General features: G+C 33.9%; 1 protein-coding gene across 1 annotated transcript in view; it reads left to right on the top strand.

Moving 5' to 3' along the window:
• HDAC2 (histone deacetylase 2) overlaps positions 1 to 12,494 on the top strand; it is a 35,641-nt gene extending 23,147 nt beyond the window's left edge. The window contains exons 7-14 of the mRNA XM_036249003.1: positions 2,864 to 2,956; positions 3,036 to 3,144; positions 6,022 to 6,162; positions 6,397 to 6,505; positions 7,384 to 7,514; positions 8,553 to 8,708; positions 11,430 to 11,487; positions 12,160 to 12,494. Coding sequence (XP_036104896.1) covers positions 2,864 to 2,956; positions 3,036 to 3,144; positions 6,022 to 6,162; positions 6,397 to 6,505; positions 7,384 to 7,514; positions 8,553 to 8,708; positions 11,430 to 11,487; positions 12,160 to 12,190 — 828 coding nt within the window. The 3' untranslated portion in view covers positions 12,191 to 12,494. The remainder of the gene's footprint in view (positions 1 to 2,863; positions 2,957 to 3,035; positions 3,145 to 6,021; positions 6,163 to 6,396; positions 6,506 to 7,383; positions 7,515 to 8,552; positions 8,709 to 11,429; positions 11,488 to 12,159) is intronic.
• The last annotated feature ends 401 nt before the right edge of the window (positions 12,495 to 12,895 follow it).

The raw sequence follows: 12,895 nt of genomic DNA, 5'->3' as shown, positions 1-12,895 counted from the left end.
AATAAAATAATTGACTTAAGTCTTTTTTAGGTTCTTGTACTGCCGTCCTTTTATGATTGGTCTTGATTTAATAGGTCTTTTTCTTAGTTTTCTGAAATTTTTAGTGATACCTTTTAGGGAGAGAAAATACCATAGTTTGTTCTGCCTACGTATTACATCAAGTACATTTATTTCTATTATGTATCTGTTAACTTCTTTCATTTGGTACTCTTGTGTTTCATGAATGTTAAAACCACTAGTCAAATCCTGTTTCTACAAAGTTCTTGAACTTTTTTTGCTTCACTATAGTTTTTTGTTGTCGTGTTTTGTTTCTTTTTAACCAAACCACATGATGATGCGGTTTAATTCAGAAATGTAAACAGCTGTTTTTAATTCATCCTGGATTATATGAGTGATTTCTTTTAGTGTACCATTCAATATTAATTCCTAACTATTTTGTTAAAGTTATTTTTCAAATTGATATGTCATTATAGTTTATTTAGCAAACAAAGGTTTTACGTGACTTTACTCTTCAAATTTGTAATTTTTCATTATTTCACCACAGTTGATGCTTTTTAAGTAATGGTTGTGATGGTGAGTTTTTTTGTTTTTTGTTTTTAAGAAATGAGTAGGAGGTCAGTAGTTTAATTTATTTCATTTTAAATTATGTGGCTTTTAAAAAAAACAAATTTATATTTTCAGTTCCTCGATGCCTTTCCCCACTTGGTCTTATTTAATAGACCAGTGGTTCTCAAAGTATGATCCTTAAAGTAGCAAAATAAGCATCCACTGGGAACTTGTTAGGAGCACATATTTTCAGGTCCGGTAACTGGGTTGTTCTGTGCACTAAGATTTGAGAACCACTACTCTAAACCAGTAGAATTCATTTGTCTCCAGTCATTGCATCCCAGTAGAAATTAAGCAAAGCTTCTCAGCTTTAAGCTTAAGGAAGGATAGCGTCTTTGTAATATAATCTGTAATATAATCCTAATTAATCTAAGAAATAACAAATGGAGGTCTCTGTTTTCATTTTTGACAGTATTTTTATGATTATTTGAAATTGTTGGAGAATGCATGCATATTTTAAAAAGATTTGAGAATGAACATCTCTTCCTAACTAGGATTTTATAGTCACTATATGAAAAACCATCATATTTCCTTTTGAGTATAATACAGGTATTTCCAAAATTTTGTAAGAAAAGTAAAATCAATAGTTAACATTATATGTGAAGTGTATTTGGCTTTTTGTGAAACTTAAGTGTACCTTTGGATGTTCTTTTAATGAACATTCCCTTCTCTACCTGACATTTCATTGTAAATCAGAAAAGAAGGCTACTCTGAACTTAGATCATTGTTAAAACCCTGCTTGCATTTATTAGTTAGTAGTGTCTAGGTAGAAGAATAAAGTAGCAGTTGTGAAGAAAGAAATGAAAGGGACAGCAGCTCTGAGTTGCCAGTCTAGAGTGATAACTGCTGATCGATCAACTTACTGTGCTTAGTGTCAGAGTATATTTCAAAAGTGTTTTTAGTGCAGGAGTCTAGGGATTCACAATACTTTAGTTTATCTACATTTGTGTAGTTTGTATTTAGTTGCATATAAAAATTCAGATTTAAGCCCTGGCCGGTTTGGCTCAGCGGTTAGAGCGTCGGCCTGCGGTACAGAGAGACCCGGGTTCGGTTCTCGCTAAGGGCATGTACCTTGGTTGCAGTTTGTCCCCGGCCCTGGTTGGTCATGCGGGTGGCAGCCACTCGATGTGTCCCTTCACATCGATGTTTCTCTCTCTCCCTCCCACTCTATCTGAACAAAAAATGGAAAAATGTCCTCGGGTGAGGATAAAAAAAAAAAAAAAAAAATTTCAGATTTAAAATTACCATGGTGGGTGTAATCTTTTTTTTTTTTATCAAAAGTTGGGTCATAATCACTCTAATATTGAAGGATAAAATATGCTTTTTAAAAAATAATTTCAAGCTAAGATCACTCCAGAGATAAGGGAAGAACTTACATAAGTGTTAATAATCCTAAAGATTCATATTTATTGAGACATAATTTAAAACACAAGAATCACTTACCCCCAATCCTTTGATGTTAAAGCACTATTTTGTAGAAATTTCTCATATCCCATCTCTCCTAGGAATATATCCCTATAAAATGTATATATCCATATACACACACATAGATACATATATGTATATATATACACACACACACATGCATTACATACACAGGTATATGTTATATATAGTGTACTGTGTTGGGTGTGTATATAGCTGGAACCTAGCCATCAACTTCTCTCCTTTGCTTTTGGGAGGTATTAAGTACCTAGAGTGGTACTTATTCAACAAGTAGAAAATATTTTATTTCAAGCCCAATTGAAGAATACATTTTGATGCTGTAGTCTGAAACTATAAAAATTTCAAGAAAGTCTGGGCTTTTCTTGCTTCATAAGTAAACTCATGCCAGATTGTGAGCCATAAGAAGGATTCTACATTATAGAGACAGTTGTCCCGCAGTGTTCTTGGGCTCAGAGTATATTTTCTATAGTTTTACTCATACAATTTTTTACACATTCTGTTTATCATGATTTTTTGGGGGGTTACTGTAAGTATAACTTCATATTGCCTTTAACTGTTTATGTTAAATTCCTCCAAATAATCATTATAGTTTACTTGAAATTGGTTCTTTTCAGTTTTATAAGTAGTCTGTAAATGTTAAAATAATCCCCTTATTCTATTCTGTATTATTTCCTTTCTCAGTTTACTGTACACGGTGAATTCAGAATTGTTTTTTTGTTGCCTGTTCTTTTAATCTCTTAAAAATATTTTAATTTAAAAAATCTGTCAAATTTTTTATTATGAAATATTCTCTATTTAACTGTATTTTTAGGATATTGGTGCAGGAAAAGGCAAATACTATGCTGTCAATTTTCCAATGAGAGATGGTATAGATGATGAATCATATGGACAGATATTTAAGCCTGTAAGTATCATTATTTTCAAATTTATTTTGAGTTTGAAAATCTTTTTAGAGATAATAACATTTGATATCTTATACATAGATTATCTCCAAAGTGATGGAGATGTATCAACCGAGTGCTGTGGTCTTACAGTGTGGTGCAGACTCACTATCTGGTGATAGACTTGGTTGCTTCAATCTGACAGTCAAAGGTAATTAATTTAAAGGGTGATAGTCCTAGAAAATTATGTATGTATGTATTTGGAATTGATTTGTATAAGTACAATAGATCTTGTTTCAGTAAGGTCTTGTTTAGGTCTTTTGTTTTATCAAGTTTATGTATACATACATGAATAGTTTTATAGGTAGGATTTGTTACAGTCTCAACCAGGGTAGCTATTTTCAGCATTTTTGGTTGATTCTTTTGGTGTGTGTATCTTTCCCTAAATAACATGCAAACTTTGCTACTTTTAATTTTTCATTTTAACCTTGTATATGAACTTCCTATTTTGAAAGAAGAGGGATTTAGTTACTTTTCACCACTTTATCCCCAGTATGCACACACCCATGTTTACCATTTAATTTTGGTATTTATAACGGAACTTGGGTGTAGTATTCACTATTCACAGCATCATCAATAACATTAAAGTACATTTCAGCCTATAAATTTTTCTTCATTGTATAACTTGTTTTTTCTGTCCAATTTTATTTGCTTTATTTTCTCTTTATGCATTGCTAAATAACTAGTGTCTAAATAGCTTCATATGTTCAGATGTGTCAGATATCTTATCAATTGAACCTTCTTGAAGACCAGCCTCTGATCTGGTCCTAATTGGATGAGTGCCCTCTCTAGACCTGATAGAAAGTAAGCTGTTCTTTGTTTCTCTGTTGTATTGGCTCTCCTGATTACTGTTTCCTCTGTCTTCCCCTTAAATTTGTCTCACATTTTGGTGGAGCACATTTTCAAGTGGCTTCCTGAGGATAGTTATGTGGGAGATTAGGGGATGATGTTAATTTCAACTCTTAAATTTGATCAAGTATTGAAATCAGCATATGATAGAAGTCCAGACCAAAGTTTAAAAATTGCTGTTATGGAACAAACTTCTAAGGAATAAGAATAAATCTGAAATTTTACTTAATGCGTACTTAAAACTTACTATGTATGTATCAGGAGTGATTTGTTGTGGATATTGTACATAATTTTGGAGTTGTTCCCCTTGTGAAATTTTTTTTAAAATCCTCACCTGAGAATATTATTTCATTTATCTTCTGATAGAGTGGGAGGGAGGGTCTGGGAGAAAAACATCGATGTGAGCGCCCTGGCCGGTGGCTCAGTGGTTAGAGCGTTGGCTTGCCGACCAGAGAGTCCCGGATTCAGTTCCCTCTAGGGGCACATACACGTACCAAAAAAAAAAAATTTTATGTGAGAGAAACACATCCACTGGTCGCCTCCCACACGACCTCGACCAGGGACCAGGGCCAGGGACTGAACCGCAACTCATTTATGAGCTCTTGACTGACATTGAGCCTGCAACCCTGGTCTGCGGGCCGACACTCGATAACCACTGAGCCAAACCGGCCAGGGCTCCCCTTATGCATTTTTAGGTAACAAATTGATGTTCTGCTTTGAATTCTCTCATAGATGTGAAGAATTCTCAAATAGAACTTTTTCCAGAATGACTGATGTCCCAAATGGAATTAAATAACTAAGTACAGATATTAAAGGCTATTTTATTTAATGTTATACTTGCTGCTGTACTAGGCAACATTAGAATTATGGTATAATCTATTCTACCTTTTTAGGTTGAACTATATGAAATTAATTGACCCTCTTTTTGGTAGGTTAACAATGGCCCAGTAATAGCAGTTTCATATTGTTGAACTTCATATGCGTTGATAACCATCTGTTGCCTCAAAATGCATATGATCTTCCAAAAATGATGTACCTAATTTATTCTTAGGAACGCTTTGAAAGTTCTCAATGCTGTCATTCTTAAAAGCAGTTGCTTTCATAATTGTAAGCTGCATTTTACTTTTATGATAATAAATCTGTATATTTTAACTGGCTGATAGGATTTCAGTTGTATAAAGTATATAAACAGATTTGTAATCCCAAATCTTAAACTTGATCATAAACTTTCTTCAGTGCCATTCTCTATTCAGATTTCTAAGTCTGCTCAAGTCAGTTACCTCTTGTTCATTTCCTTCCTCCCTTTATTATTGTTACTGTTGTGTTCCATCTCAATCTTCATTTTTATCAGGTTTTGAGATATAAGTAAATTTCTTTGCATAGTAGGCTATCTTTACTTGGAAGTCTGTAAGTTAGCTTTTTGTTTTATTTTTTAAAACACCCAAACAATTTTTGTCTATTATAAGAAAGCCATGTTTTCTAGTAGCAATAATAAAATTTGGGTTGTGAGTCCTATAATTCAACATTGAAAAATACTTAATGAGAATGCTCACAACATACAATTATAAGAAGAAAGATCACTAAACTTTAAAAAATTAATTCAGAGGGAATTGACAGAGAATTTTTAAAAAAATAACTGAATAATGGAGTTTTATGTAGGTCTTTTTTTTTTATTTTTCCAAATATTCTTTAACAGGCATGGCTTCTATAATTGAAGGATTTTTAAAAAATAGGCTTTTAATGTATCTGGGTAATAAGAAATTACTGGTTGGATAGCCTTTCATTGTGTGTAATGTTTCATTGTTATTTGATTTATTTTTCCCTGTGTAACCTCACATGAACAGAACATCTTCATATCACATAACATCTTCCTGTTTAATAAAAATGGGTTATATTTATATTTTAATCTTAATATAGTTGTATATTTGACTTTTCTATCAGGGATACTTGCTAAAATAGCCAGTAATGTCTTACTTTGTTTTGTATATCATTGTGAAAGGTTTTGATTTGAAAAAAAATAGACTATAAATTTCTTGAAATTTTTACATATTATTTGTTTTACAAATATTTCGAAAAGCCATTTTGGCTGATTAAAATTTTGTATTTGTTATCTTTTAAAAATGTTAATTTCTCCAATTGTAACAGTGCAGACTTATTATTACCCAACTGTCTATCTTAGGTCATGCTAAATGTGTAGAAGTTGTAAAAACTTTCAATTTACCATTGCTGATGCTTGGAGGAGGTGGATACACAATCCGTAACGTTGCTCGCTGTTGGACATATGAGACTGCAGTTGCCCTTGATTGTGAGATTCCCAATGGTAAGTATTATATCTTTATTGGGTTAACTGGCAATACATAGAAACAGATAGGTGAATGATTAGATAGAGTAGATTCCAAAACCATGTAGATAGGAGGGCAGCAGTCAATTAATGAATTCACTTTTAAACATTTTCTTTGGAAATAATTCTGAAGTTGAATCTGGATTTTTGTGCATGGATTTGTGTGAAAACTGAGCTTTTAATATGTAACTTTATTTCATTGTCTTTTAATAGAATTGCCATATAATGATTACTTTGAGTATTTTGGACCAGACTTCAAACTGCATATTAGTCCTTCAAATATGACAAACCAGAACACTCCAGAATATATGGAAAAGATAAAGTAAGACATCAGTGAATTGTTTTGATAAACATTTGCTATAGCTTTAGGAACCTTTAGAAGGCCAAGTATAGTATGTCATGTTAGCTTTATATCTAAGATAGCTCCTTTGTCTTTTTCAAAAGCATTTGAAACTTTAAGGTTATTTATTTCTTTAATAGTTAAACATAATAGAAAATATATGGGCTTCATAGCTCAAAATTATTTTAATTTTTTATCAGTTAAAATCAGTTTTTGTTTTTTTTTCCCTCACCCGAGGACATTTTTCCATTTTTTGTTCAGATGGAGCGGGAGGGAGAGAGAGGAACAGAGAGAGAGAAACATCGATGTGAAGGGACACATCGAGTGGCTGCCACCCACATGACCAACCAGGGCCGGGGACAAACTGCAACCGAGTTACGTGCCCTTAGCGGGAACCGAACCCGGGTCTCTTGGGACCGCAGGCCGACGCTCTAACCGCTGAGCCAAACCGGCCAGGGCTAAAATCAGTTTTTAATTTGCAAGGGGCACTATAAATATTATTCTCTCTTGTTTTATGTGGAAGTGAAATAAAGTTTATTTTCATAGATGTTGTAGTACGTAGACAGCCTAGGCTTGTGTTCTCTTTGCCACACTAGCTCTGACATTTGACAAGTTAATTTGCCTTTGTGCTTGTATTTTCTTACTAATGAAATATGGGAGTGAAATAGTACCTACTATTGTAAATTTTGAGGATTAAATGGGTTCATAATATGTAAATTATTAGTACTCAATGAAGTTGTTACTTTAATTCATAGGTTAAGTTAAATAAAAGATGAAATTTTTGCTTAATGTTTCCTCTTAACATTTAAAAGGAACTTGAAAGAAAATGATTTTTGTCTAACTGTGTGTGTGTAATTTAGACAGCGTTTATTTGAAAATTTACGCATGTTACCTCATGCACCTGGCGTCCAAATGCAAGCGATTCCAGAAGATGCTGTCCATGAAGACAGTGGAGATGAAGACGGAGAAGATCCAGACAAGAGAATTTCTAGTAAGATACTGCCTTGATGTGTGTTCATTTACATTTTTCTGGTTTATTAAAATAACACTACAAACTGAAGATTTTAGTTGCTTAAGAACACAGTGGGTCAGGTTTCATTAGCACATTGTTATTTTTGTCTCTCTTTCTTTAATCTTAAAAAGTTTAACTTCCTTGTGTTTTAAAGACTGATTTAAGTGTTGATTTTAGTTTATGTGACTATATACAGAGTGGGCAAAAGTAGGTTTACAGTTGTAAGTACGTGAAACAGTTTATTCTTGTGTTATTATGTATTAATTATTGTATTATTTTTCACACAAACAACTGTTTATAACCAGAAGTTTCCACAAACTACCCACTTATATATATTTAGGAATAAATAGGAAAATAAACTATTTATTTAAAGTTGAGTGAGTTGAATAACCTGAAGCACCTTCTGTTTGATTCTATAGTCTCTCATTCCATGTAATACGATTGCTAGAATTTATAGCCTAAGAGCATGCTGTTGGTATAGATGTTGACATATTTGGTTTGTTTTTGTTGTTAAACTTCACTTGAGGATAATTTTTTTTCCTACTGATTTTTTTGAGAGATGAAAGGGGAGAGAGCAGGGAGGAGAAAAACATTGAACCATTTGCCTCCTGCATTCACCTGACTGGGGTGGGAATCAAACCTGTGACCCTTTGGTCCGCAGGCCGACACTCTTAAGTGCTGAGCCAAACGTGCGAGGGCGAAAAAGTTACTGTTTAAATAATGACATCATACTCACCTCCTATTAGAACACTTTTTTTTTTTTCCTCCAATGTTTTTTTGAGATTCCCCAAATGTTTTTCCTATTTCTTTAAATTATTTCTTCCTAGATCAAAGCTAAATTTTTAGTATTTAGCAAACCATGCATTCAGTTCTAACCTCAAAATTATTACGTATCTGTTACCCTATACTTTTAAATTTAGTGGCTGGTTAGTACATTTGTACAAGAGTGCAGTGTGACAATGATAAAACCTACAACTACTTTTGTCAAAACTTTTATTTAAAATCTTTATATATCAGTTCGAGCATCAGATAAACGGATAGCTTGCGATGAAGAATTCTCAGATTCAGAGGATGAAGGAGAAGGAGGTCGTAGAAATGTGGCTGATCATAAGAAAGGAGCAAAGAAAGCTAGAATTGAGGAAGACAAGAAGGAAACAGAAGACAAAAAAGCTGGTGAGATTTATTATTTTTTGGTAAATGTGTTTTTAAATTGTAAGTTTTAAAAAGTGAGCTGCAATCCAGTTTTTATGAGACATTGGAGTCACTGGAGGTGTGGGGTGCTAGGTAGGTGACTTTTTTTCCATATAAGTGGTGTTTAGCTCTTAACTATTTTAGAGCTCAATAAATGTTATTTGTCACATTTGCTTTTATAATATAGGAAACCTTAATACCTTCTCTTGGTTGATGTGGGTTTAACATAGTGAACATTGCACTGTGCTACAGATTGGGTAAGAGAGAAGACAGAGCAAAGCTGAAATTTAAGATACTTTTTAACTCCCTAAAGTGTATTTACTGGGTATAAAACACAAGAAATTACATTATCCTTAGACCAGTTTGATTCTTTTGGAAAAGCTCAGAGAATAGACTTCCTTCAGAAATTGAAGAAAACATAAAAACTCTGAGGAAAGATGGGAAGGGATTTTGGAGCTGGCTTGAGGAGGAGATGCTATTTTTCTGATGTCTGAACTTCAGAAATGCTGTCAGCTTATCTATTGAGAAAATACATGCTTTGGGACATTGGATTAGCTTTGGGAATCTCTGATCTTTTATCTGAGTCATTTACTTCAGTCATTTTATTTAACACATCATAATTTAGTAGCTCATTACAGATTTTTACATAATCCCCCTGCTAGATTGAGCTGCTCATGACTAAGGAACCCAATGTCTTAAACATCTGTATGTTCAGCACTTGGTACACTTTCTGAATGATTACCTGATACCCCTACACAGCTAACGGCAATGGGCATGAGTTTAGGTTAGCCTGTTAATTTTGACCCGGTAGCACGTGGAAAACGGATTCAGAAAATAGTTGTCTAGCACCTTATCTTTTATCTATCACATTGAAGTTATTCAAGTAAGCTGGCTCTGGGGTTCTTTTGTTCTTTTACTTTTGGATTTACTCCTCTCTAGGCTACTGTACTCCACCATTTTATAATTTTACCTTTCCAGTGTGTTACAGTAATACAATGATGGATTCGGTCTTCTCCTCTATACGATTGACTTGCAGAAATTGTAGCTATGATTGAAGAAAGGAGGACTTGGCCTTTAGCTGTAGAATTTTTCTTTTTTCTCACTGTCCGTAGGTCTTGACTCTCCTTTTTTCTTTCTTTTTTTGGTAAAATGAGAGTACCTTTTGATTTGGCTTAATGACCTGTTGTAGTAGATTAATTCCAGATTTTATCTCCTCTGTACTTGTGTTGCTAATATTAATTGGTGTTTTTTTAAAAAGTTTTTTCCTTTAATAAGATTCTTATAGAGCTTTGCAATTGTTAAAATCCCTCAACCTTCAAATGAAATACTATCATAGAAAACTTTTTTTAAATCTCAGGTAGGGCTATTCTTTTTCCTTCCTTCCCCAGTCTTTTTTTTTGTTTTGTTTTTTTAATCCTCACCCGAGGACATTTTCTCCATTTTTTGTTCAGGTAGAGTGGGAGGGAGAGAGGAAGAGAGAGAAAGAGAAACATCGACGTGAAAGGGACACATCGAGTGGCTGCCACCCGCACGACCAATCAGGGCCGGGGACAAACTGCAACCGAGGTACATGCCCTTAGCGAGAACCGAACCCGGGTCTCTCTGGACCGCAGGCCGACGCTCTAACCGCTGAGCCAAACCGGCCAGGGCCCCAGTCTTGTTTTTGTACTTTTATGTTTACATATCCAAAATTAAGCCACAAGTCAAAACAAATATTCATGTCCATATTGCCACATGTTTGTATGCTATTAGATCAGTCCCCTGAAATATCTATGTAGCATGCTTAACAGCAATACGTATTTATAAGTCACTGTATCTTGATGATTAGATTATTGCCTCAAAACTTTGGTTTATTTGCTTTTTCAAAGACAATGTTAAAGTTTTAGTATTTATAATGAGTGTTAAAAACTAATGGTATAAACAATAGGATTTAGCCTCTGCTGTGTCTTTGGGCTCATCTTATCTAATTCAACCCCCCTTCTGACAATACTCCGGTAACATTGGTCTTTCAGTTCTTCTCACCAATCTGCCAATTCCTTCCTTTTTTTTTTTATCCTCACCCGAGGACATACTTGCATTTGTCTTCAGATAGAGAGGGAGGGGGGGAGAGAGAGAGAGAAACATCAATGTGAGAGAGATACATTGACTGGCTGACACCCACATGTCCCCAACAGGGTCCAGGGATGAACTGCAACCGAGGTACGTGCCCTTAGCGGGAACTGAACCCAGGACTCTCTGGTCCGTGGGCTGACGCTCTAACCATTGAGCCAAACCGACCAAGGGCTGCCAATTTCTTCTTATTTCAAAGTTCTTTTAAGTTTTCCCTCTGTTCAAGATACTTCTCCCTTTTTTCACCCAAAACCTATTCTTCAGGAAACTTTCAAATGTCACTTCTTCATATAGCCTTTTCTGACTGCCAGTGCTGTGCTCATGTCTCTTGGCTTAACTTCCTCGCAGTAATGCAGCTGTAACTTCTTCACAAACCCAGCTGTAGACTGAGGTTACACAGATATGTGAACCTCTGCATTAGTACAACACCTAACACAAAGCTTATTCAGTTATTGCATGCATGACTAGTAAGATTATGTATTATGACAGCTTTTTATATGCTAAGTAAGGATACTTTTACATGTTCTTTATTTTGAAATTATTTCATTTTATATTTCAAATTAGGTTTTAATCTCTTCTAATTTTTGTTTATAGATGTTAAGGAAGAAGATAAATCCAAGGATAATAGTGGTGAAAAAACAGATACCAAAGGGTAAATTATATTTCTTATCTAGTAATTTTTATATACTGGACACATTTACTTAGGTATGTATTCTTTTGAGAAGTACTGGACTGAGAACATCAGTAAGTTCTATGAGAGGCTCTGAATTTTAGTCTGTGTTGGCACAGAAGACAAACATATGCCATCTTAACCATCAGTTTATATGTCATCTGCAAAACTGCTCATCTGTCATTTATGTAGCTTTCCTTAAAAAGTCACAAAGACCAGTACTAGTTAGTATTGTAACTGAACATAAATCAGTTTGTATTCTTTTTACATAATTTATTTGAAACCTTTTTTGCTATTAATTTTTATATAGGCACTTAGTGGTTTTCCACTGCTTATTTCTGTATACGTGATTTTTTACTGTTGTGAGATAGATAAGTTTAAGAAACACTGGGCTAGCATAACAGTTTTTAAAAAAAACATACTTGAGATTTTTGTTGTCGAAAGCTTATTTAAATCTTGTGCTAGCCTTTATAGGATAACTTGGCAAAGATTTAAAAAACCACCAGAAAGATTAAGGCAGTCCCAAAACCCTCGAGGCAGTATTTTCAGCTTACGTGTTTGTTGGCATGAGCGTGCAAGGACCTGATCAGTGGGTCTGTATATTTAAACTGAGATTTTGCCACTTTAAATACTTTATATTTCCTCTTTTAACAGAGCCAAATCAGAACAGCTCAGCAACCCTTGAATTTGACAGTCTCTCCAATTTCAGAAGACAAAAAAGAAAAAAAGAGAAAATATTGGGAAGAAAAATGTTTTCTGTTTGAAGACTTCTGGCTTCGTTTTATACTACTTTGGCATGGACTGTATTTATTTTCAAAATGGCTTTTTTTGTTTTTGTTTTTGTTCAGGCAAGTTTTAGTGTGAGTTTCTAATTATGAAGCGAAATTTCTTTTCTCCACCATGCTTTATGTGATAGTATTTAAAATTGATGTGAGTTATTATGTCAAAAAACTGATCTATTAAAGAAGTAATTGGCCTTTCTCAGCTGATTTTTTCATCTTTTGTAATTATCTTTATTAAAAAATTGTACTTGGATTATCTATTGTCTGTTTATTATAACATGAAATTTTTTTATAGACAAATGACATAACTATTTCTGTAGAATTATAATACACAAGAGGTGAAAGGTACTGATTACAGCTTCAAAAACTTCCATTTACTATTTCTTCAGGAAAGAGTATTTGCAGTAGTTATTATTTTTAATGCAGTGGGAGTTCTACCATCTTGTCCTCTGTAGGTTGGTCAGTCAGTATTGGTGAAGATGGACATCTCATAACAGTCATTTATCTCTCAAGTTAATAGTGCAAGCTATACCATACAGTTGAGATTATGGCCATTATCTTTGAGCTGAACCAAAGATTCCTCAAAATTGGAAATAGAAATTCTGAAT

This window comes from Molossus molossus, unplaced genomic scaffold (assembly GCF_014108415.1).
Source record: "Molossus molossus isolate mMolMol1 unplaced genomic scaffold, mMolMol1.p scaffold_m16_p_8, whole genome shotgun sequence".
NCBI lineage: Eukaryota > Metazoa > Chordata > Mammalia > Chiroptera > Molossidae > Molossus > Molossus molossus.
This window is presented reverse-complemented; position numbering and strand designations above follow the sequence as displayed.